At 32.3% G+C, this 25,908-nt stretch overlaps 1 protein-coding gene and 1 long non-coding RNA gene across 3 annotated transcripts in view; one reads left to right on the top strand and one right to left on the bottom strand.

Moving 5' to 3' along the window:
• Nucleotides 1-24,428, top strand: part of LOC121410162 (early endosome antigen 1-like) — a 37,752-nt gene extending 13,324 nt beyond the window's left edge. For both annotated transcript variants that reach the window (XM_041602065.1, XM_041602064.1), the window contains 30 exons: nucleotides 179-237; nucleotides 760-900; nucleotides 2,117-2,185; nucleotides 2,476-2,581; nucleotides 2,854-2,991; nucleotides 4,229-4,366; nucleotides 4,983-5,120; nucleotides 5,959-6,128; nucleotides 6,354-6,447; nucleotides 6,926-6,979; nucleotides 7,265-7,366; nucleotides 7,761-7,889; nucleotides 8,210-8,344; nucleotides 8,830-8,958; nucleotides 9,339-9,473; nucleotides 11,217-11,405; nucleotides 11,758-11,856; nucleotides 12,180-12,299; nucleotides 12,595-12,702; nucleotides 13,301-13,465; nucleotides 14,080-14,157; nucleotides 14,597-14,680; nucleotides 16,054-16,191; nucleotides 16,805-16,885; nucleotides 19,107-19,238; nucleotides 20,095-20,280; nucleotides 20,805-20,988; nucleotides 21,538-21,592; nucleotides 21,728-21,947; nucleotides 22,327-24,428. In XM_041602065.1, the coding sequence (XP_041457999.1) occupies nucleotides 179-237; nucleotides 760-900; nucleotides 2,117-2,185; nucleotides 2,476-2,581; nucleotides 2,854-2,991; nucleotides 4,229-4,366; nucleotides 4,983-5,120; nucleotides 5,959-6,128; nucleotides 6,354-6,447; nucleotides 6,926-6,979; nucleotides 7,265-7,366; nucleotides 7,761-7,889; nucleotides 8,210-8,344; nucleotides 8,830-8,958; nucleotides 9,339-9,473; nucleotides 11,217-11,405; nucleotides 11,758-11,856; nucleotides 12,180-12,299; nucleotides 12,595-12,702; nucleotides 13,301-13,465; nucleotides 14,080-14,157; nucleotides 14,597-14,680; nucleotides 16,054-16,191; nucleotides 16,805-16,885; nucleotides 19,107-19,238; nucleotides 20,095-20,280; nucleotides 20,805-20,988; nucleotides 21,538-21,592; nucleotides 21,728-21,947; nucleotides 22,327-22,449 (3,699 nt within the window). In that variant the 3' untranslated portion in view covers nucleotides 22,450-24,428. The remainder of the gene's footprint in view (nucleotides 1-178; nucleotides 238-759; nucleotides 901-2,116; nucleotides 2,186-2,475; nucleotides 2,582-2,853; nucleotides 2,992-4,228; nucleotides 4,367-4,982; nucleotides 5,121-5,958; nucleotides 6,129-6,353; nucleotides 6,448-6,925; nucleotides 6,980-7,264; nucleotides 7,367-7,760; nucleotides 7,890-8,209; nucleotides 8,345-8,829; nucleotides 8,959-9,338; nucleotides 9,474-11,216; nucleotides 11,406-11,757; nucleotides 11,857-12,179; nucleotides 12,300-12,594; nucleotides 12,703-13,300; nucleotides 13,466-14,079; nucleotides 14,158-14,596; nucleotides 14,681-16,053; nucleotides 16,192-16,804; nucleotides 16,886-19,106; nucleotides 19,239-20,094; nucleotides 20,281-20,804; nucleotides 20,989-21,537; nucleotides 21,593-21,727; nucleotides 21,948-22,326) is intronic.
• Nucleotides 23,274-25,908, bottom strand: part of LOC121410165 — a 4,234-nt gene continuing 1,599 nt past the window's right edge. The window contains exons 1-2 of the long non-coding RNA XR_005969278.1: nucleotides 23,865-25,908; nucleotides 23,274-23,825 (exon numbers count right to left, since the gene is read on the bottom strand). The exon at nucleotides 23,865-25,908 is cut by the window's right edge and continues 1,599 nt beyond it. This is a non-coding gene — a long non-coding RNA (uncharacterized LOC121410165). The remainder of the gene's footprint in view (nucleotides 23,826-23,864) is intronic.

Below are 25,908 nucleotides of genomic sequence, written 5' to 3'. Positions count from 1 at the left end.
CTACTCCTAATAATTTTGGAACTCTGTATGAAATTTTAATGCTCTTGTTGAATATGAAGAATATTATGTAGAAATATTAGATTTATAGGTAAACAAGAAGAATGTCATCATGATTGTTCTGAATTTGTACATTTTGTTCTTGTGTTTGACCATTTTAAATCCATTTTATAACTTTCAGTTTGAGCTGAGGGACAGGGAAAATCAAATCAAGGTCTTGGAATCGCAAGCATTACAAAGGTAAAGTTATTATTATTATAAATTAGCATGAAGTACACTATGAATGATAATATTTAGACATGAAATAATTATGCGCCTAGTTCAAAGGTTTGGTAGTATTGGGTTTAGTTGATACACCAGCACCAAACAAAGAATGATGCTGTTGCTAGAACTGATATTAATAGATGTGACATTAAGAGAATACAACAGACCATGGCCCACACTGTTCATAAAAATATTAATTTGCTTATCATAAGTCTTGGAAATATTTGATTAACTTTTGTGTTGACAATAAGATGTATGAAAATTTATCCTTCCTGCTCTGATTATACAGTATGTATCTGACCAGATGACAATGGTAGCATGGTGTTATTGGATGGTTTATAATGGTGATTAATTTATGTTTTATAATGGGAAATCTTTTTAAGAGCTCATATCTTGTATATTGCTTGAAGTTTGCTTCAAGAATGAGTATTATTATTTTGAGATAACAAGCTTCGTCATCATTTTGAATGTATTTTGTTGAAACAAATATTACCTTAGAACTGCTGATGATGACATCCTAGTTTTAAAGAAAGAGTTGGTTAGTATACAAACTTTGATGGACCAGATGAGTCTTGAAGCTGAAGCAGAAAAGAAGGAGCTAGAAAAACAATGTGGTGAACTCAAAACAAGGAATGAAGAGTAAGTATACCAATATATTTTTTATCTATTTAATCTCAATATTGTCCTCAGAGACAATGTGTGTCAGGAGATGCATCAATGTAACTTCCATGCTCTTTGTTTTAGGATTTTATGTACTGTTGATCCCTAATGAACATAGATGGTTCTTCTTCATGGTCATGTTTTTATAATTTTGTGTAATTTATGTTTCTTTACAATATGGAAAATAGTTTGAGCTGGTCTTTGTTTTCATCTATAGACTTGAAAATGAAATCCTGCAACCAAACGACAAACAGTAAACAAGCTTGTTTAATCTTAAATTAAAGATATTTCTCATCATCTCAAAGACTTCAATCTAGTTTTTATGAATGAAACAAAAGGTTTGATTGTTTTAGCATTGTTCATAGAATATTGTCAAAGCAATATTCTATAGAACAATTTCATAGTGAGTTATTTCCCATTTCTGCATTTTACTTTTTGGCAGACTCTTCATGTATGTAGAATCATGGACTTGTGAAAAATTCCCAAGTTTAGCACAACGAATTTACAAGTTTTGGGCGCTCCTTATTTATCCTATGTATGTATGTATGTATATATGCAATTGTTTCCTCCTTAAAGGACAAGTCCACCCCAACAAAAACTTGATTTGAATAAAAAGAGATAATTTCAACAAGCTTAACACTAAAAATTTCATAAAAATCGGATGTAAAATAAGAAAGTTATGACATTTTAAAGTTTCGCTTCATTTCACAAAACAGTATTATGCACATCTCGATTGGTATGCAAATGAGGGAACTGATGACATCACTCACTCAGTATTTCTTTTGTATTTTATCATATGAAATGTGAAATATTTTGATTTTCTCGTCATTGTCATGTGAAATGAAGTTTCATTCATCCCTGGACACGTGGAATTCCATTATTTTAACATTTTGTGCTTCAGGCAAGGAGGTCCTAATCATCAAATTCGTAAAAATTGAAATATTGTATAATTCAAACAATAAAAAACAAAAGAAATAGTGAGTGACATCATCGACTCTCTCATTTGGATATAACTGGCTCGTCCATATAACTATTGTTAAAAATAAGCAAAACTTTGAGATGTCATAACTCATTTTGCATCCGATTTTGATGAAATTTTCAGCATTGTGCTTGTCTGATTTTTCTCTATTGATTCAAATGAACATTTTTCTGAGGTGGACTTGACCTTTAATATGTATACCTATCTTCATTACAGGGCAGATGCTAAGATTAAGAATTTACAGACAGAGATAGAGAGTGCTCCTAAAAAGGAAGAAGTTTTAAAGTAAGCCATTTTATTATTTGTTATTTTTGTCAATGATAGAATAAACTTATGATGTTGAGGTTTATATACTTCCTTTTTGGGGGGTGTATTAAATACATGTTTTGTTCTTAATTTTATTTTACTCTGATTGTGCATAATTTATCTAATTTTTTTAGAAACACCATTCTTACAATCAATTTTGTGTACTCTTATTTTCCATGTTCTAATAGGTATCTATGTCATTTATCATCATCCATTCTACTAAGGGAAAAACTCACTAGAATCTTAATGTATGTTTGTTCCATTGTTAGATTACAGTCCAGTATCAATGAGACATCATCCAGTAGTCAAGCCTTACAACAACAGCTCAAAGAAACTACAGAGATGAATAATAGCTTACAACTCAAACTCACTGAGGTTTGTAGTCACTATTGTTATTATAATCAAAATATGAAAGTATATATATAATGTTCTATTCCTCATTTATTTCATCCCTATCCACTTTGGTCTTTCCCTTCATTTGTATATGCATTTCCCCATACAACAAACAGAATAACAAAAACAACATTCACATGGGAACATACATTCAGATATTTCAAGGGAAAATATCTGTCATGTATCCCTGAAAGCATTTTTTTTAGATTAATAATTTATATCCCACATGTGCATCCTTGTCAATTTGTACACAGGCACAGGGACATTTAAGAGAAACAGAGGTTTTAAAGGAGAAAGTACAACAGGAGCTAGACTTCACCCGCCAGCAGTTCCAGCGAGATATAAGCACAAAAGACAACCAAAGTTCTGATCTACAGATTCAAATGTCAAAGGTATGATAGGGAAAAATACAGGGGAGCTATAGGATGATATTTGAGTGAGGCTGCGTTTATGCAACCTCAAGCAGGAATCACAATTTTAATTATGATTCAAAAGACAAACATGAATCACAATACCAAACAATCAGGGTTTAGACGACCTTCATTCTTAAAAGGCTATTTCTCCTCTATTTGGGCCGATCCAGTGCGCATTCACAGTGCACAGTTTGACACAGGTATTTCACACATGTTTCGGCTCTTGAAAAATCAATCTTTTGCTTTCAGAATTCATTCTATCATACCTCATTTTGTTTATTTCTATTCATCTTGTCGGTTTATAGAAGATGGTGTTTGGAAGTGAATTTCAGCGTCGATCCAATTTAATATTGACACTGTTTACTCAAGAACAACTGAGATCATTATCTGTCCAGTTGCCTCATTTACTAGAACTTAAAGTTGAAACCGTGACAAAAAAAATGAAAAGCCATGGAAGATGTGGTGACCAACAAAGAACTTGAATGCACATGACAAGAAATGCATGCATTACACAGTATGACATACACAGAGCATAACGTGCACCTTGAGCTTGACGAGTCACACCGGAATAAGCCTGACACAGTGATGTCATAGAATCTTGATTCAAATCACGATCTCATCTCTACAACTTTTTTTTTGTGATTCTACAGAAACATCTTTCCAAACGCCCCTTTTTCTGTGTTTCATGTATGTGACATGAAAGACGTTTATTTTCACTTTTGACCCAAAACAATCATGATTCTGCAGAATCATGATTTTAGGGTAAAAAAAAGTGGCGCATAAACGCACCCTAATATTATTGAACTTATTTCTGTTCTGTAAACTGGAATTCTTATTTGGTTTTAATTTTACATTGTTCTGAATGTATTTGGCATATATGGTGTGTTTTTATGTAGCCAATTATTCAATACAAATTTCTAACAATGTCATATTTATATACTATGTTTATTCATGTCCTTCAGTTCATTGCAGTCTTCTTCTTTCAATCAGTTTATACTTATTTGCATATTTTCTAACTCTATGTTACCTCCTCTAAATATATTAATTCTGTTCAAGATTTATTGAAACATGATTGCAGCTTGACAGTTGAATTGAATACTGATTCACAAAATAAAATAATATACACATCCAATGAACTAAAAGACAAAATTTCAAATATCATGTCAGAATGCAAATTGTTATATTGGCATTACATCCATCTTTATTGTTTCCAAAGGCCAGTGATAAGCTACAGGAATTGGAAGTTGCCAATCAGAAGCTGAAGCAAGAACTTGAATTTAGTGAGCAGCAACATCAGCATCAACTCATCAGCAAAGAGAATCAAAATACAGAGTTACAACAGCAGGTAGACAAGGTATGTAGAATCATTTGAACAAGATTTGATGAATTGTCACAGACTAACATGATTTACATCTTTAACATGTGGCCTACTGCAGTTGGATGGCTCATGTAGAAGCCTGTGAGAATTACAGAATTCAGTAGTCTACAGGTTTATTGTGTATTATATCCATCATAATTATCTAGACAGATGATTGGTCTAAACCCCGTCATGTGACCAAAGATAGTTCAAACCAATATAATGAAATTGGCAGAATTTGGAAAGAAATTTATTTTTTTTATTTGTGTTGGTAGAATAGAGAGGAGTGAAAATCCTTACACTGATTCTTATGAATAAGGCTAGGAGCTGCTTGTTTAGAATGATCATTAAATTCATTTATTATGAAACTTGAGATTACCATATATCTAGGTGTAAAATGTCTAAGAGAAGATGCCAACAATCATGTACATATCTTCAGGGATTTTTTTGTTGTTCAGGTTAATATTTCATGGTTTAGTTTTATGTTGGTTGAATAACCTCATTTTATTGTTCATGATCATAATAAAGACATGGTTCACCATCACTTAAGAGAAAATAAATTTTATTTGTGATTACATGCTGCTCTATGTATTTTGTACTTTGCCTTACATAGCTCCAAGCATCCATCGATGACAGAGACAATGAGATGGAAAAACTTCGAAAAAATTTATCTGAGAGTAGACTATCCGGTGAAGATCAAATCAGACAGACTGAACAAAGGCTTACATCTCTCAAACTAGAGCATAATAAAGTAAGTTATAATTGAGTTACAGTCTTTTACAAAAACCTCTCAAATAAGAGCACAGCAAACTGAGTCAAATTATGTAATATTAACTGGCTTTGAGGGGCACACCTAGTATATTGCCAACAATAGAATCATATTGGCCCGAGTCTTTGGACGAGGCAATATGGTTTTTATGGGCAATATATTTTATGTTTCTCGAAAGAAGAGCCAGTCAATATTTTTATTATCCAAATCAGACATCTCAAGCAAAATCGTGAAAATTGACATATTTTATCCTTTAAGAATATGATTTTGTTTGTTTTTTTCATATTGAGCAGACTGTGGCTCTAAGCTAAACCATTGTGTTCTATCTGCAAGGTTGCAGTATTGACATTATGACATATATTTCGTTGCGCTGATCAAAATGACAAGAATCTCTACCTACTTGCCCTCAGATGCCTAGATGTGAGACCAGGGAAAATACAAAGGTATAATTTGCGTCACCTCTACACGCAAATTTAGTACATGCAGAAAATACAAATGATATGCCTATCCCTTCCTGATATTTATGAAATCTAAGGCAATACAGTTTTGTAAATGATCAATTCAGATGACTGATTCGGGTAATAATACCTTATAAACATAATTCACCATCATCATGCTTAGCATTTTCTAAACCAGTTAAATCATATATTTATCCACATTTATCTGCTTTTTCTCTATAGTCCTTTTCCAGAGAAATGTGTAACAAATCTGCTGTTATATGAATTTCATCTTGTTTGTTTTGGCAATTAACTCACTCAATCATTCATGTATATTCTGTATTTGTGTGCTATATATTTTCTTATTGACTTATTTTTTTCAGATTGAGGAAGCTTTGAAGGAACAACAGGGTTTAGTGAATTCTCTACAACAGCAGCTTGATACAACCAAACACCAGTATGAAGAAGAGAGTAACCGTAGTGATGACCTGGGGTCACAACTAAGAGACAAAGAGGCCCTATTAGAGGAAAATACAAGAAATCTTTCAGAAAGGTAGAAGACTATTCAATCATTAAAAGACATTCTTCTTGGTGAATTTATAAATTTTATGTTCTCAAGAGTGCTGTAACTAATAAGAATATATTTCATGGCTTCATCTATGTCGCAATTGTGGCAATATAAGTAAGATTTGAATAGTGTTGAAAGAGGTGTATGCCATCGCTTTTTGACAGTTATTTGATGTTGCTTTGTTTTCACTGTATGAATATTTATTTTCAGAGATGTTAAAATATCAGATTTGGAGAGTGCAATTCAGAAGCAAAAAGAGGTTAATGACAAAATGGAATCAGAGAAAACAGATCTAATATCACAGGTAAGTCTGAATCTTCTCTTTCAAAACAATTCATGCAAATCAATTGAAATTTGAAGTTACATTGAAGTTACATTTCTTGTCATTGTTTTTAAAAATTAACTAGGGATTTTTGACAAAGAGTTACAGTCTAATTAAAAGTTGTGTTTTGGTGCATGCACATGATATGTAACAAGCAGTTTAATTGATTATTATACGGTAGCATGCGACCTATGATCATCATCTGACCAATGGGACAATACATAATATACCACACACAGACCTTTGTGAAACTACCCCAGGGTACTATCTCAATAGAGATTGTCATCTATGATAGTAATCATAGTTACAGATCCTTTTAGCCAATCATAGTAAAGGATTCCGCCCAAATTTGTTTTGCTTTCAACTTTAATTCAAAGCATTACAGCATTAAAGAGAAGTAGAGCACCATAAATGATAAAGATAGTAGTCATTCTCATATGTTATTTTTTCTCTGATATAGATTCAGGCAGGAGAAGGAGTTGAAACTGTCATTCAGCAACTTAAACAAGAAGTAGTAAGTTCTTTTTTTTTTCTATACCCTTTGAATAATAATGTAGAATACATGTAGCACTTTTTTTTCTTGACATTTCTTTTTATACCATGATGCACTGTAATATACCAGAGCCACCAGTAGGCATCATATGATATAAATGATAAATGTCAGCCACGTTATTAGTGGAACAGCCAATCAATGCTGATTTTATTGTGAAACTTGAAATGTTACCAAAGTACTACCTTTTCACATACACTTGTGCAATATATATAGTTGTAATGACATCATTTTCTGTGTAAATCATAGGATGTTTTCCAAAAGGAAGTATCTGATTTGAAAGCAAGTAAAGAAACACAGGCTGAGGAACATCATGAGAAAACAGAACAGCTATATAAACAGCTCAAAGAGGTAAGATTTATAATCAATCTTCTTAGTTTAGTCTAGAAACATGTGTTTTCAATGATTCATTTTAATCTGATCCATATTCATGAATTTTGAGACAGAGGAACCAGTTGTATTTGAGTTACTTTTGTGGATAATACTGTTAAAATGTTTAAAAGATTCAAAGTGTCACTTTTCTTGTACAATTTAAAGGCTATCCTGACATAATATGAGGGGGGTTCAGTGGTTATTTATGAATATTGTTTTATATGGTAGTATGATGAATGCATTTTTCTTGCAAGTTATTTCTACCATTATTACCATTGTACATGCAATAAAGATAATGTAAAGTATAAACATTAATTTCCTTGTAATATTTAGCTTCTAGTTGCACATTTTGCTCTATATTCTTAATATTAAGGCCAAGAGTCAACTTGAATCTGAGAAATCCAAACTAGAAAGGACAGAGACAAATCTTGCTGATACAACCAGCAAGTTTGCAAGCATGCAGGAAAAACTTGTTGCTACAGAAGCTGACGTCAAATCAAAGGTAAGATTGCACTTTCATTTTTCGGTACAGATTTCAGCCCATAGATTTTTAAAATCTATGTTCCAAGTTTTATGTTTTTTATTGAGCAGGGTGTTCATGACAACAAAATGTTACTTATCTTGGAGCCTTTTTTGTTTTGCACAAAATATGTGAAGAAAAAATGAACAAAAATCATTTGTTAACAACTTTTATATTTTATGAGTTCTGATCTGAAACATGGTCTTTTAAGTTTTTAATGATATTATTATTGCATGTAGTTAATGAGGGTTCCTCTTGCTTTGAAATAAATCTCTGACATGATATGTTACCTTTTTTTCTAGAATGAATTATTACTTGCTGCTGAAGCATCCCTTGCTACCCAGAGAGCTGATCTTGAGAGTCATCTTAGAACATCACAAACAGCTCTTGAAGATAAACAGAAAGATATGGATAGGATCCAACAATTACTCCAACAGGTAGGCGTAAATATGATGTTTCCCTTATAACAGTAAAAGCCTCTCTTTATGATTGGCTTTTTAGTTGTTAGTATTCTTTTTTTTTATCCTGAGACAAAACAATTAATGGATTTTCAAATATTCTATATCAAGAATTCATTTTGCTATGTACTCTTAGCTCTGCCTTGCAAATGTTTTGTGAATGAACTTTATTGTTTTTTTTTCAGAACTATAGAATTCAGTATTGCCTTTATCTTATCATCTTTATTTTTATTTAGGAATATATTTTATTTGCTGGAAATCATTAAACATACATCAACAAGTGCAATGAGCACCTAGCTAACTTAGGCGGATACTGGTGCTTTACATGAAGCGTCCATTAATATTTGTATTAACTTTATAAGTATCAAAGTTCTTTTATCAAATCCTTTACCCCTCGCTGATCTGTTATAATTGTTTATATTTTCATAGTTTTCTTTTCCATTTCAATGATTTTGTTTTCTCAGACCAAGGAAGAATTATCTTCATCAAAGGACCAGGTCAAAGGTCTTGAAACACAGATACAAGAGGTCAAAGGTGAACTGACCAACAGCCAACATCAATACTCCTTATTACAAACAGATCTGAAGAATAAGGTTAGTCATACTGGTCAATGATGATAAATCTTTATGATAAGATAGAATTCATGATGATTTGTATAATTATTTGTTTATAAGTTGGATAATAGATTAGTCCAGTCAGTATTGTTGTTAGATGGGTGCTCCAGGCTGAAAGTAATATTAGATATCTTCATAAATAGAGTAAAATTAAAAGAGCAAATTGCTGAAAATTCACAAATATTAAAGTTATTGAGTTTTAAAGTTAAGCAATATTTTGTGAAAACAATCATATGCTCGCCTTCATGAATATTCATTAGGTGGGCTGATGTCATGTTCCCACTTTCCTTTTTCTTATATTATTACATGATTCATTGATTAATATCTTGGTTGCTGATTAATTCTTTGCTCTGTTACAGGACAGCCAGATGTCATCAATTGAAGCTTCTAAAGATGCGCAGAAAGTAGAGATGGATGAGAAGATAACTAATATTCAAGCAGTGGTCACTGAGAGACAAAAAGCTCTTGATCTTATCACTGAACAATTCCAAAAGGTAAGTCTTTCAAATAGCTCTGTCTGCCATGAAGTATTCACATATTGTGTTCAGAAGTGGACATTACAATTTTGTATAATAAGAGGATATTGCCCAAACCTTCATCTACTCATATAGTCATATACAATTTAATTACATTATAGGATGAATACTTTTGGGCTATGCACTTGTGTGCTTGAACATTTCTTAATCAATTTACTTTGATCAGTGTAAGTGTAATTTGACTGATTAGAAAATCATCATGGGTACATTCACTCTCATCAGTTACCAGAAAAATGGAAGTATGTGTATATTTTATTTCTTAAAAGTAGTGTAAAGAGCCAGTATGTAAATAATACATCAGTATCATCTTACATTCCATTATCAAAAAGTGTAATGGTCATAGATGTTTTCTGAGCCATTAAATTCAGATTTAGCTTTTAGCACCTTATCTCAGTAATGTTTTCATACTAAAATATCCTCTTTATTACTTACTAAAGCTATAATCAAAGAGTTTTCTTGATATTTTTAGCACATTCTATGCTTGAGAAGGGGTTTTATAGAATAACAGAAGTATATACAAGTGTAATCATTTTTTCTCAGCATAACATAACAACAAGCAAATGACATAATGAATAACATATGCATATATACAATTTAAAGGCTATCCTGATACAACTTTTTTTTTTGGGGGGGGGGTTCAGTGGTTAGTTATAAATATTGTTTTATATGGTAGTATGATGAACGCAGTTTTCTTGCAAATTAGTTCTACCATTATTACATACAGTGAAGATAATGTAAAGTATAAACATTAATTTCCTTGTAATATTTAGCTTCTAAATGCTCATTTTGCTCTATATTCTTAATATCAAGGCCAAGAGTCAACTTGAATCTGAGAAATCCAAACTAGAAAGGACAGAGACAAATCTTGCTGATACAACCATCAAGTTTGCAAGCACGCAGGAAAAACTTGTTGCTAATGGACAAACATAAGCAATTTTCATTGGTGACCCTATCAAAATTTGTGATGAACAATCATTTATTTTATCCAGTAAAACATAATTCAATATTCTTGACATCGTAAATGTTTTAGTCGAGAAAGTGAATTGTGACATTCACTTTGGGGATTTACGAAAACCTAAAGATAGCCTTTAATCTAAATAAGCAATTAGATCATCCTTTGTGACAATGATGCAGGTAATGATAACAATATGCAACATGACAAATATACCTGGCCTTGAGTGAATATGGCAGGAATTATTCATCCGAGGTTGGACAGGCATTACTATTTTTCCCAAGGGGTGAAGCTCCGAGGGAAAAATAATAATTTTGCCAGTACAGCAATGAATAATTCTCTCTATACTTTCAAAATAAAGGCCTGGTATATTTGTTTTATATCCTATTTTGATAAGCTAGAGCAATAGATCTTGATAATCTAGTTCATGTATTGGTAGTTCATCCTTTTTTAATCTGAATTAAGGTGACCCTGCTGCACTGACTGACCTACTTTTCCTGATGCCACATGTTCAGCATGCGGAACGTGTGATACTTTCGTCGTCGTGATCTGTGACATAAATGATTGAATAGTGCACTATTCCATCCTTGATGTCTTGGAATAGCAATTTTCTTTAGTGGGCATTTCATTTTCAAGATCATCACAAAATAGTGAGAATATGCTTGTCATATGATGCTATTTCAACCAATCAGCATACATGATTTAATGTAAGTAGGATATAATGCTTAATATCTTATTGTTCTTTTTAGACATCTAAAAATCTGACATCATGTGAGTCTAAGCTAGCTCAGACTGAAGCTTCTCTTCAAAGCACTCAGGATCAATTAGCTTCCACCAACAGCAGTTTAGCTAAAACAAAAGAAGAACTATGCTTCACTATGGAAAGCCTGGAGTCTAAGTCTACTGAGTTATCAGACCTCAAAACAAATAGTGAAAAGGTAACGGGGACACATTCAAATTAAACAGAAGAGAGTAATACTATTTATTAAATTGTAAGAGCCCTTTGAGTACATGCTGCCAGAATCAATAGCATTTATTTAATCAGTTTCAAATGTGTAATTTCATTCCTTCAGTAATTTTTCAAAAACAATTTACATGTATTTCATGATATAATATTGAGTTTAGTCCCTCTTCAGAGTTTTAATCATCTTGTATATTTTGTTTTGAAATATCTATGTATTTTGTTCATTCCCCAATTTTTGAATGACATAAAATGAATGAATCTTTAGAAATAACAACCTTACTCCTATGAAAAATGTTACCAAATACATATTTCCCTCCACATTGCAGTCAATTGGTGAAAGCAAAGCCACGATATCAAGATTACAGCAGGAGAGAGAGGAGGTAGAATCAAAACTTAATTCCTCTAATGCACAACTTCAAAATCAGGTAAGTTCTCAAAGCAATCTACAAGACATACAGTGTGGCTGTACTTTAATCATATTACAGGGGTTTTCTCTGCTATTAGCCTAAAAGTTTAAAAGTCATCACATAAATGTTTTCTTTGCTATGATTGATTACAGCATAAAATCAAAACATTTTGACAACTTTCTTCTTTGAATAATAAAATAGACAGATTTGGGAGTCTCACTAGTCTGGGTGAACACCATTCATCTTTATTCTGTCTCATCCACTTTCTATATTTCCAGCCAGTTTAATGCCAACAGTACTTCGCAATAAATCCATGAATTGCACTTTTTATTTCATTTCAGTTAACAATAGTGATGGAAGAAAAGAATAATCTTCAAGAAACTTTGAATTCTCAAGACACTACTCTGCAAGACAAGGAACAGATCATCAAACAACAAAAAGAACAACATGTACAAGAAAAGGTTTGAACATTCCAATTTTGCCAGTCTCTTTGTGCCTTCTACCATTCTGCTTTTCTCTTTTCTTTCCCTTCATTTTCCTTCCCTGTTCTCCATCTTTCTTTTCTCCTTATCATTTTTTTTATTATTCTATTTTACTGGTGTTTTCTGATTCCATTATAGCTTCCTCCCTTGCCAATTAAAAACAAATTGTTATGTGATAAATCAACTTTCCTTTCTTATCCCTGTCCCAAACTTTTGTGATGTAACCATTATCATATTTATGATTGCTTTACATTTTTCTCTCCTATGTTTTCAGGCCAAGTTCACAGAAGAAATGACTCACAAGCTGACTTCTGAGCAAGCTAAAGTCTCAGAGTTAACCACTGCTCTTGATGCTACTCAGATGCAGCTTGTTGAAGCTAAGGTAAGTGTGTCATCATTGCTTAGTGTTCCATGAAGATTGTTCAGACATGGTTCAGGCAGCTCCTACAAAATAATAACTACATGATGGCAGTATTGCTTTGAATGCAAAGTTAATGAAAACAGCACTGCTTTCTTGTTGATTACAGTCAAAATAAATATGTTAAATGTGATTGATAGGGATTTTTTACTTTATTGCTATTAAGAAAGCATGGATACTTGTAAGCAAACAACCAAAGGGACTTAAGGTCTTTCTGAGGGGCCTGTTAGTGACGACATATGCCCACCAAAGGGAACTAGTGCATCAAGAATCTGAATCGGATTGTCCAAGATCGTGCCATTCTGACACCTTTGGCTTCCTGATATCTGAAGTCTTCAATACATTTTGTCTTTAATTTATTGTATAGCATTCTACAAACTCTTTAAGTAATCCAGTGTCCATTATTATAACATAGTTTGAAACATGCTTGTTTCAGTATAACTTTGATTTAATATGAAAAAATATCAGTTCATTCTAATCATTGAATGTGTTTTGTATAAAATGATTTACACTTTGCATGCTATTGATCAAATTTTTATTTGACCTTGTTGAATTCATTTAGGCTGGATTAGCAGAGAAGACACAATCAGAGTTAGTTTTGACAGATCGAGTATCAGAGCTTGAAGCAAGCCGAGTCTCACTTCATGCTGATCTTACTGCTGAACAACAGAAGACTGCTAGTTTGAAGAAACAAACAGAGCTTCAAGATGGTACACTTGCAGATAGTGTAAGTGATTGATATATAATACATCCAATTTAACCGTTGAACATCCTTTTTCCATCCATTTACATAAAAGTATTAGAATCAAGCATTTATAAAAATCTGTTTTTCCCTCTGAACAGGGAAACAATTAAAACAAATCTATTATGTGTTAATAATATTAATAGAATGCCTCAAGGAAATCAGAAGTGTTTATTTCATGTATCAATAATCACAAACTATTTATCAATATAGTATTTCCAAAATAAAGGCAGAGCTCTTATTCTGTTTTGATTTTAAAGTTACAAGTGAATGAGAGATGTATATTTTTTAAGATCATTATAGAAGATCAAACATAAATGGAGATAATGAAAAAAGATGTGTTCTTTTTTATGAATATTAGAAGGACGAAAAAAAGAAAACATGGATAGAAGTCCTTACAATATTCATTTATTTCATAGTCTGATTTGATATGACATTAAAATGCTGTGGCAATCATATTCATGGTTTCATAAGTTCTTTGATATTGATTATTCCATCATTAAAGATAAATAAATTGCAATGATATTTATGTAAAGAAAGCAGTGATTTATTGTTTGATTTTCTCTGATTTTTTGTGAAATTATTTTTAATTATTTTAGATTGCCAAGTGTGAGCGTCTGGAACAGCAGATCATCACCAAGGATAACATACAGAAAGATATGCAACAGAAGATTGAGGTAATGCATTATACATTACAGAACTTCAACCGGGTTGCAGTATCAACATTTGAATTTAACCACTGCATGATTTTTAATATATAATTTAATATTGAAAGTATAATTATATTTGCATAAACTTATATACAATCGTTATCAGGTATCAGTTATTAGAGTAAGGAAATTTCAGGTCACTAGGTCAAAGGTAATTTAAAGTAAATGAATGTATTATCACAATTTTATTTTGATGGATGGATTAAAAAAATTCTTTTTAGGAATAATTATTCATCTTAGTTGTTTTCAACAGCAATTTCTTAATTGATTACAAATGAATTGTATGCAATACCTCTTAGTCATGGTGATCGAGTTAAGGAAAATTTGTGACAAGTTTTCATAACATAGAAATCTATTATAAAAATATGAAGTTGATATGAAATATATCTTTTCATTTCTCTCTCAGATATTAGAGAAAGATTTGGCAAAGGAATGTGAACTATGTAGGAATTATGAAATTCAAGTGGTTAAACTGGAATCCAAGATCAAGGTATGTCTATAAATTCAAATTATTATTTTATTCCATTTTATTTGTTTTTTGGATTATTTTGTTTTCTTTGTTTTTGTCTCACCTGCATAGCAGAGTGAGACTATAGGCGCCGCTTTTCCGATGGCAGCGGTGTCAACACCAAATCTTAATTGAAGGATAAGTTTTGAAATGACAGCATAACTTAGAAAGTATATGGACCTAGTTCATGAAACTTGGCCATGAGCTTAAACAAGTATTACTGAACATCCTGCCTGGGTTTCAGGTCACATGACCTAGGTCAAAGGTCATTTAGGGTCAATGAACTTAGACCATGTTAGGGGAATCAACATCAAAATCTTAACCTAAGGTTAATTTTTTGAAATGTCATCGTAACTTAGAAAATATATGGACCTAGTTCATGAAACTTGATATAAGAGTGATCAAGTGTCTTTGAACATTTTGTCCAAGATTCAGGCCACATGACCAAAGTCAAAGTTCATTTAAGGTCATTGAACTTAGGCCATTTTAGAGGTAATTATTAGATTGCTGTCATATCTTTTCAAAGTTTATAGATATAGTGTATAAAATGTGGATATAGGGGTAATCAAGTTTCACTGACAAGTTTTAGGTCACATGATCAAGGTCAAATGTCAATGATCATAGTATTGTATCATTATATGAATGGTGTTTTTTGTGATTAATTATTCTGTAGTAGTTTTAAAAGTCAGCACTGCTGCTATATTGAATCGTGTAATGGAGGTGAGACCGCCAAGGCATTCCACTTATCTATTTGTGTAGTCCCCTATGACAAGTAGCTTTAATCTGCCCATTATTTGAGCTGCCTCCTTTACTGTGTGTGATGAGCTGGTTATATTCTTAGTGACGGACCTCTTTTTAAGAAAAAAAAATAGAATCATACTAAGAAGAGAAAGAATATTAGAAAGAAAAGGGATGTTTCTGGAGTTTATTTCTCCTTTTGTGAGCTTTTTAGATTTAAAAATATAAATACCAAAGAATACTATAAGTGGAAGAAGCTATTACTGGGACATCTTGTTAGTGTTAAAGTGATGCAAAATTTTAATATTTCACCATTTAGATTCATTATCATTCTTTTACTTCACTTTACCGGGCATGGAGGCTCAGTGGTAGAGCGTCCGCCTCATATGAACGGGATAGGAGGTCGTGGGTTCTATCCCTGGCCATACCAAAGACTTATAAAAATGGGACCTTCTGCTTTGTTGCTAGGCACTCAGCACTTAGATTGGAGAAGGTTGATAATAACATATTATATTAAGGAGGGCCCGCTGGAAGAGCAGTTTTCTAGGTGAAGTGGCTACCCTGGGTAAACAAAATGTTATTATCATTATCATTTAGGCTTGTTGTTTTGTTTGTAGGAGCTTGATGATAAATCTAGTGCTCTTCAGACAGAGGTTGAGAGTCTTCATACATCACTTACTAAGACAGAAGAAGACCTAGAAGTTGTTAAAGGCAGTGAGGCTTCTCTTTTATGCAGTGTCAAAGGCTTGCAAGAGGTGTCATATTTTAATTTTCATTGCTTTTTTTTTAATATTTTTTTAACTTATAGCCAGCATACATATGTTACATTGTACATGTACTGTTGCAGTGGAAGTCTTTCTACCAATATTTGGTATAGATTAAATTATGATATTCATTTGATACAGAACATTTGTAGACTGATATGTGTTCAGGTCATGGTGCAAAAGTCCCTTTGGATTTAAGTGAAGATTCAACTTGAAAATGATGCCTTAAAGTCAGATACAAGGAAGGAACCAATATGTACCTAGTCTAATATGCATAAAATATCCATTATCTTAACTCAATATGTGATTGCTCCCATTTCCAGGACATGCAGTTTAGGGGTATTTGAGAGGTGAATTGACCCAACAATTTTGAGAAATTAAGATATATTAAAGGGTTTGTGAGTAGCTGTCACACACATGCCCATGCCAACATTTTTCCAAACAAGGATGTCACAGAAGTTGTAATGCAAATCTTAAAGCAGTCTAGTAAATAAAGATATGCACTGTATGTTCAAACAAAATGAAATGACTGGATTCTCAAGCATTCATGGGTGTAGAAATAAGGCTCAATGTAACAGTTTTATTTGACCTAAATATTTTCCAGATAAAAAGCTCCTTAGATCACAAAGTCACTTCACTAGAAAGTACACTGCAAGATAAAGAGAAATCATTTAGTGAAGAAAAGGTAAGATCAATTTTGATGTAGTGATATTAAGACATAATTCACTTTAAACAGCTTCCTAATTTTTTGACATAAGTCTAATGTATATCTTATTAAGCAATTAGTTTTATTTACTGATAGAATTCACGTAAATCTTCATTATCATTTTTCCCTTTCTGAAAATTTCTTTATTTCTTGTGAACTTAGATTAAAGGGATGGTCCGGACTGAAAATATCTATATCTTAATACATAGAATAGAATTCACTGAGCAAAATGCTGAAAATTTCATCAAAATTGGATAACAAATAATAAAGTCATTGAAGTTTAAGTTTAGCATTATTTTGTGAAAACAGTCGTCATGAATATTCATTAGGTGGGCTTATGATGTCACATCTCCACTTTCCGTTTTCTTATGTTAATACATAAAATCATATTTTTTGTCTCACCTGCGAAGCAAAGTGAGACTATAGGCGCCGCTTTTCCGACGGCGGCGTCAACATCAAATCTTAACCTGAGGTTAAGTTTTTGAAATGACGTCATGACTTAGAAAGTATATGGACCTAGTTAATAAAACTTGGCCATAAGGTTAATCAAGTATTACTGAATATCCTATTAGAGTTTCATGTCACATGACCAAGGTCAAAGGTCATTTAGGGTCAATGAACTTAGACCATGTTGAAGGAATCAACATCGAAATCTTAACCTGAGGTTAAGTTTTTGAAATGTCATCATAACTTAGAAAATATATGGACCTAGTTCATGAAACTTGGACATAAGGTTAATCAAGTATCACTGAACATCCTGCATGAGTTTCACGTCACATGACCAAGGTCAAAGGTCAGTTAGGGTCAATGAACTTTGGCCGAATTGGGGATATCTGTTGAATTCCCATCATAACTTTAAAATTTTATGGATGTGATTCATGAAACTTGGACATAATAGTAATCAAGCATCACTGAAAATTTTGTGCAAGTTTCAGGTCTCATGATTAAGGTCAAAGGTCATTTAGGGTCAATGAACTTTGGCCGAATCGGGGGTATCTGTTGAATTACCATCATAACTTTGAAAGTTTATTGGTCTAGTTCATTAAACTTGGACATTAGAGTAATCAAGTATCACTGAACATCCTGTGCGCATTTCAGGTCACATGACCAAGGTCAAAGGTCAATGAACTTTGGCCAAATTGGGTGTATCTGTTGAATTACCATCATAACTTTGACAGTTTATGGATCTGATTCATGAAACTTGTACATAAGAGTAATCAAGTATCACTGAACATCCTGTTCGAGTTTCAGGTCACATGATCAAGGTCAAAGGTCATGTAAGGTCATTGAACTTTGGCCATGTTGGGGTTTTTTGTTGAATAACCATCATATCTCTGTAAGTTTATTGGTCTAATTCATAAAAAGTGGACATAAGAGTAACCATGTATCACTGAACATCTTGTGCGAGTTAGAGTAGTATTCAAAGTGAGCACTGCTGCTATATTGAACCGCGTGATGCAGGTGAGATGGCCAGAGGCATTCCACTTGTTTCATTATTTCATACTTGTGTGAATAATATGTCTCCCTTATAATGAAATACGTTGCAGCAATAAATATCTAATGCACTAAATCAGTTGCCAATCCAATTTTTCTAGTTGTTGGAGGAAAAAATTTTAATAAACCTTATTTCATCTGATAAAATACAAATAACAAGTGGGGATGTGACATCATCAGCCCACCTAATGAATTTTCATGACGACTGTTTTCACAACATATTGCTAAACTTTAAAATTCAATAACTTTGTTATTTGTTATCCAATTGTGATATTTTCGCCATTTTGCTCATTGAATTCTAATTTATTTATTAAGTTATAAATACTTTCAGCCCGGACCATCCCTTTAAGACTAGAGCTTGTTTATATGCTATTGTCTTTGCTGTATATTGGGAATTAGTTAACCTTAATGATTCTCTTCATATTTGTATTATTGTAGTTACCATGTGTTTGGACTTTAGGGGAAGTTTTGTCACTTATCAAAAGAAATCTCAAATCTGTTCATTGGATTTATTTTAAGACAGTAGTAATAAAAATTTGTTCTTAAAATACTCTCTTTTTTGTACAAGTGATAGTTTTCTGCATTGTCTCTCACCATCTACATCTATAACGTTGAGTGTGTTTGAATATCGTTTTCATTAAGGTATATTTCTACTTACCTCAAAATAAATAATGTTGTAAATGAAAAAAAATTGTTTACATTGCAGGCTACTCTTACATCTAGCTTAGATGAAGAAAGAAACACTGTGAGAGTACTGAAAGAGAGTCGAGATGGCTTCCAATCAGAACTAGAACAAACAAAGAATTTACTTCAAACAGAGAAATCAGAAAGAGAAAAGGTAAAATTCACACAATTGTAAATCAGCAACTTTAATGAAGAATGTTATTCCATTCTGGTGTATTTCTAATAACAAATGTTTTCTATCAATGAAAGAGATTATTACAAACCAGTGAAATATTTTGCACTAAATATTCCACTCATATGGTAAAATCGTCATCTTGCTCTCAATGGGACAAGCCAGAAGATGAGGTCAAGGAATTTGTCAAATGGGACAGTGGTTTCTCTATATTTACTAATGTAACATTCATTTCTAGTCGTTTCCCATATCTGTGGCCTGCACTCCCCATGTAGATGATATGACAAAATTATATTTCTTGAGACTATATAATTGAATGCCTTGCTCACAGAATCTCATTGATGAATTTGCCTTACATTATCTAGTCAATTTTTTGAGTTATGAAAATAAATAATGTAATTATAATGATGACATGAATGTGAATATGATTTTCACCCTTTGAGCATGAGCGGCTATGTCTTACAATATATACATTACTGAGATGGGATGATAAATAAAACATTTAATAATGAATAATTCATGTTTGTGAAATATTGACTGCCAGGTCAATCAATGATTAGAGTCCCATAACTCAATCACTAGGCTTTTTGATAAATGGTCCTTATTGATGAATTCTTTAATCAACATTACAGTTGTCATAGTAGTAGTATTTCAAATGCATGCTCAAACTAGTGTTTTTATGCTGAAATGCAATTTTATACTAGAAATGAGTAATAACTTTATTCATTCAGTTCAAGAATGTTATGAGTCTGTCAAGTTCATGTGTGAATCCTAGACTGTCCGCATGTGAATGAAAGTCTTCTTATGCCAAATGCATATCGTTTCTTTCATATTTTAGGAAGTATGCTCTTTACAAGATGCTAGACAACTACTGATCACTCAAAAGCTAGAACTACAGTCTCAGCTGACAGAGAAAGATAATGATCTATCTACCGCCCTTGCTGATCATGAAGAAACTAAACAAGTATCTAAGAAGGTTCAAAATATGCTACGAGAGGAGAGTGCTGCCTTACAAAGCAAACTGGTTAGAATACACTTCTTTCCACAAATGTTTATTATCTGAAAAAAATGTTATTATCTGAAAACAAATCAAAGCAAGTTAAGTTGTAATTAGCTGGTACAAAAAATAAGGTAATTATTTTAATAAATTGTTCATTGTAAATTGAATGTGGTACACATGTTAATATAATTAGAGTCCCTCTTTTTCAACACGTACACTTTTAAACATTAAGGCTATATCTGATTATGACAATTTATTGATAAAAATCAAAACTTGCTGTCTAACATTATGCTACAAAAACTGAGATGATATGCAATGATGACTGGTTTATTAAATTAAATTATAACTTTCATGACTCAAACACTGCATCATTCTGCTGAAGATGTTGATTCTTAATAAAAGAAAGTTGTAATCACCTCGCCGGATAAACTTTTTAAAAATGTGTTTGAGATTTTGAGTATCATAGGAGTACTAAAAATAAGTATTCTTAGAAATTATCTTTTGAAACTGATTGTTTAGCTCTTTTGCTCTCCTCTTTTTCTCTTTAGGCAATTGAAACACAAGCCAAGGTAGAAGCCCATGAAGAACGAGAGCGTGAAGAGCAACGTTACACTATGCAGCTAAGTGCCCTCAATGAGAACCTAGGTACACTACGTAGTGACATGATGCATGCTGATACACGCTGCAAAGAATTAGAGAAATCTGTAGAAAACATGAAAGGAGAAAAACATGGTAAATATAGTCTCAACTTTAATCTCTTGATATTGCTAAGAAAGTTTTTAAGCATGGAATGGGTTAAGACATGGGGCCCTTCGCCAGAGATGACTCAGGCTAGATAATTTGGAAAATGTGTCTTGTTCTGAAATCAAATTGTGTTCAAATGGTTAAACAAGTTTCATGAGTGAATATAGTATTTTTTTCTGCCTGATTTTCACAAAACAAGTGAAGCATTGTTTTGATAAGTTCGGTGTACTGGTAGGACATGAACTTCAATGTTGTTAGCTTAGCAAAGGGTTTTGTTTGCACATTGCTTGAATACTCCTCCAGGATGTGTAGACATACATAGTATGTGTGCAAGTCAAAATTAATGACTGGGATAATAGAATATATGCAAAGAGCTTAAGAAAAGTCATCTCAGTGTGATATCACTCTAAAGGTGAAATATATTGTGAGATATGTGGGATCAACATGATGTACTTTTATTGCTGTATAAAAGAAGATATGTCAATATGATTTCTGTATGTGCAGGCCAATCACTTCTCTCTCTGTCTTTGTGTTTAGTTATGGAGGCTACAATTCAGAATAGTCAAGATGAAAGGAGAGCCCTGCTGGAAAGGTATGACATTCTTTTATTAAAATGGATATGAAATGCAATGAAAGACAGATAACACACAGGACAAATTGTTGTAGTGAATGAATTATCTTAGAAATATCTTGCTGATTTATTTGTTTTCTATTTATTTCTGCTTAGGTGCTTGACAAATGAGAAGGATGTTGAGAAGCTTCAAGCAAAGAATGCTGAATTAAGAAGAAAGCTTGACGATGCACAGGCAGCGATGCATGAGCTTGGTCGAGAGAATCAAGCTCTTCAAATCACTCAGACCAAAGCAATGGGTAGGAAATGGGCTGATGATAAGGAGGTTCTTAACTGCATGGCCTGTAGCAAATCTTTCTCACTCTCTGTTAGAAAGGTAAGTATCTTCATCTTTCGTTGCAGTTATCTTTACAAAAATTGTTTTCAAACTTGATGATGATGAAAGCAATTTGTTCATAATATCTGATAAAATTTTTTACATTAGTCTCTTGCTGATGATGCACATATAAAGTGGTTTTCATTCTTCATATGCATGCAGATATTTTTAACTTCATGTCTTTCTTGTATATCATTATTGGCAGCAGTTAACATGTTTTCATTGTGTTTTAATAAATGCTTTATCTCGTTTTTATATTTTCCACAAGATTTGTTATCAGAGTTGTGTGCCTAATTCCCATTTATGTTTCATATTAAATCTGTTTGATTAAACCATGTTCAGTGACTGATTCTTTGTTATTCAATGCTTTGTATTTCAGCACCACTGTCGGAACTGTGGTGACATCTTCTGTCAAGAATGTTCAAGTAAAAACACCATGATTGCATCAGCTAAGAAACCTGTCAGGGTTTGTGATGCCTGTTACGTTGAACTCAACAAATGAAGCCTCCATCAATACTGCTTAATAGGATCTGCTGCATGACTGGGTAGTGTTTAATATGGGGGAAAACTATTCCAGATTGATTTCATTTACATTGTTCTTTCATTAAGGAGTAGAGAGTCAGATCTATGTCTGAAATGAAAGCCGACAGATACTGTTTTATGCTACTCATTGCTGTGTTTTATGGTGCCCATTATCTACAAGTTTCTTGATCACCTTAAAGGGTAATGTGATCACTTCTGTATATGACTTCTTTGACTCCATCGGCGATCTTCAAGACACATTTAATGTTTACAGGTCAGATTAATGTTATTTCTTGTGAGCCTTTCCAAGATGAAGAATGGGGAATCCAAACATTGTGATCTTGTGTATATGTTAACTACTTTATCCACCAAGGATGACAGTTCTGATGTATAACAACAAAACTTTCTGAAACAAACTGATATTTTGTCAACCCACCATGAACTTGTCCCTAATTTATATTCATTGAACTAATTTTTAACAGTAACAAAATATGGATACTTTTACAAGCTACTGCAATGTATCATTTGATTGCTACATTGCTCGGCTGGTAATAAATGTATCTCCACCCTCACCCTTTGTAGGTGGTGGTTTGAGGTATCATATTTTTGAGCCGTCAGTGTCCATCCATCCTATTATCATTCTTGCTATTAATTAAAGAATCCGATCAACTTCAAACTTGGTCCAAGTATACATATTGGATTGGCAGTGATCATCTGTACATTAGATAAAGTTTGTAATTATTTGCTAATATGAAAGAATCGTTCTGTTTAGTTTCTGCTCCATATTTTTTTTTGATGTTCGGGGGGGGGGGGGCTGGGTTCACTTCATTTGAAAAGTTGATGGCCAGTATCCACAAGAATTGTCCTAAAAAGCACTCTATCTGGAGATTTAAGGGAAGGCCATTAGGACACCCTAATCACAAATCTTTGCATGTGTCCCAGATTTGCCTACCTGCACACCTTAAGTGATTTCATTAATTGTTATAATAATTGATACCTTAAGGATGTTCCACAGTTAAAAGTGAAATGCATGTCATTTTCACCAAACTTTGCATGTAGATTCTTTAGCACCTGAATATTCCAAATATGCAAAAATTAGCATGAGTACATGTGCTTGGTTTTTTTTGCTATAGAGCTTAAAAGTTCACCCAAATGGATGTTCTTAAGAATTGTGCATTTAAAAAAATGACGATTTTAGAGCTCACAAGATCACTACAATGAGTTTAAACCGCTATTATTTGGTCAAAAAAATCAATGAAAATTTCATCTTATTTTGCAATATAGTTAATAATTGTATCCTTAAGATGGAAAATCTATTTATATTGCTATTTGTTTGCTCTTTTAAGTCTAGCAGCGCTGTCAGTTCTTAAAAATGGTGTGAAAGATAACAAAAACCTAATCTAAAAACTGAAATTTCAGCAACAAAATTGAGAATTACTATGAATGCTGCACTTTATTCAAAACCCTTGTCATTTTCACAAAACTTTGCAAAGTTATAGAGGAATGTATACCTAAGAGGTGTAAACAAAAAAATAGGGGTTCATGTGCTTGTTTTCAAACTTTCAACACTTTTATTAGAGCAAATGTGCTTTTTAAAACACACACCAAAAAAATGCACCAAATGCTTTGTATCTATGTGAGGAAATATATTCCAAACCACTCTGCCATTTATTCAAACCCGGGGTCATATTCATCATACAGCACTGCAGAGTAAAGTATTTTGAAATTGTAGAGGTATTTCAAAAAAATGGACCATGGAATAATTCCAGTTTATTGGCTTCAAAAATTACACATCGGATCTGCGGTTAGAGTGCAGATAAAGAGAAAAATCAGCTCATACCTAGCTGATTAATCAACTGTTCATCCATTGTGACGTCAGCGAGCAGTGTAAAATATGCGCAGATCATGATGCGCACAAACATAACTGTGGAACATCCTTAAATCAGGATCTTCCCATTTTCATGATTTTTGTGAATAACATGAATTCATGCATTTATGATGTACTCTTAGTTAAATGAATGTATTTTAATTAGAGAGAAAAAAATTATTTTGTTGCCATAAGTTTGAAAGAACACGTGCGATTGAATGCCAAGTTTTTGAAGTGCTAAATAATCATTTTATATCCAAAATATTTTCCAAAAATTAAACTCAAGATTTTGAATGAAATGAATTTGAAAGGTGACCTTGAACTTTTGTCACCTTGCTATAGTAGAGTGCTTTTGTAGAGTGACATCTTGCTTTCTTGTCTTTCAAAAGATTATTGAAATTTATTTTTACATCAAAATGAAATGTGAAACTTTTCAATTCAGATGGCAAATCTATTGGAATACCAGAAATGAAAAAAAAGACCAATGTATTTGTCTAAATTAATTCTACAATGACTAAAAAAAAATCATCACACCAAGGTTAGAAGTTTATTCATGTTTAGTAAATATATAGTACTTGGTGCAACTATTTCAATTGTTGAATGCTATATTAAGAATCTGTATTGAAAACACCCCTTCATGATGGATTCATCTGTTTGGATATCTATTTGTATTTCTCTATGGAAGTGTAAATTGATATTTGCCAGAAGAAAACTATTTTCTCTTTTTTCGCAACACAATGTATTATTATTCATGTTTATTTTGTTGATATTTATTCTCATCATCATAACAATTTTTGTTGGCCTTAATATCAAAATGCAATTATCATTCTTTGGTTTGTATTTTATTTTGATGTGCTTAATTTGAAAAAAGAATATTTTGAGCTTGAAAATTAATATTTATGTTCACTTTTCATTCCTTTGTTAAACCACCAGACATTTTACCTTTTCTGTTCACTATATATGTGTATTTTAAGGTCGGGGTCATATGAATTTAATATCCAATCGACCAATCAAATATCACGAAAAGTAAATTCATTGAATTGATATTTCATTTTTATATACTATATATGTCTCATTTGTTGTGTAGATTCTTATGGATTTCTTATTAAAGGGAAGTTGTTTCATTGCAATACTGAATTTCTAATTTCTAATAAAGATATCATTCATTTATTTAAATTTCTTGTAAAAAATTGAGAAAATTGGTTGTTTTATTATTTAATATTTTGTTCTTGTTTTATTGACATTCCATTAATCAAGATGAATTATTCACATAGTTATGTGATTATTTCTGACATGTTTAGGCTATAAATTATCATTTCCATTGTTATTTGAAATTATCTTATTTTATTATACTAGTATATTACATTGTCGTATGCACATGCTTTCATTTTTTCCTCATATTTTGTTCATGTCCATTTCAAGTTAGAAAACATGAAGTCATTCTTGTAATTAAGATCACAGTAGGTTTCCAAACAGTTAATGCAGTGACAGAAAAGGTAATTGAATGTATAGAAGTTTTCTTTAACCTACTCTCTATACTTTACAGGGCGATATAATTGTAGTTTAATCAAA

This window comes from Lytechinus variegatus, chromosome 3, assembly GCF_018143015.1.
Source record: "Lytechinus variegatus isolate NC3 chromosome 3, Lvar_3.0, whole genome shotgun sequence".
In the NCBI taxonomy this organism is placed as follows: domain Eukaryota; kingdom Metazoa; phylum Echinodermata; class Echinoidea; order Temnopleuroida; family Toxopneustidae; genus Lytechinus; species Lytechinus variegatus.
This window is presented reverse-complemented; position numbering and strand designations above follow the sequence as displayed.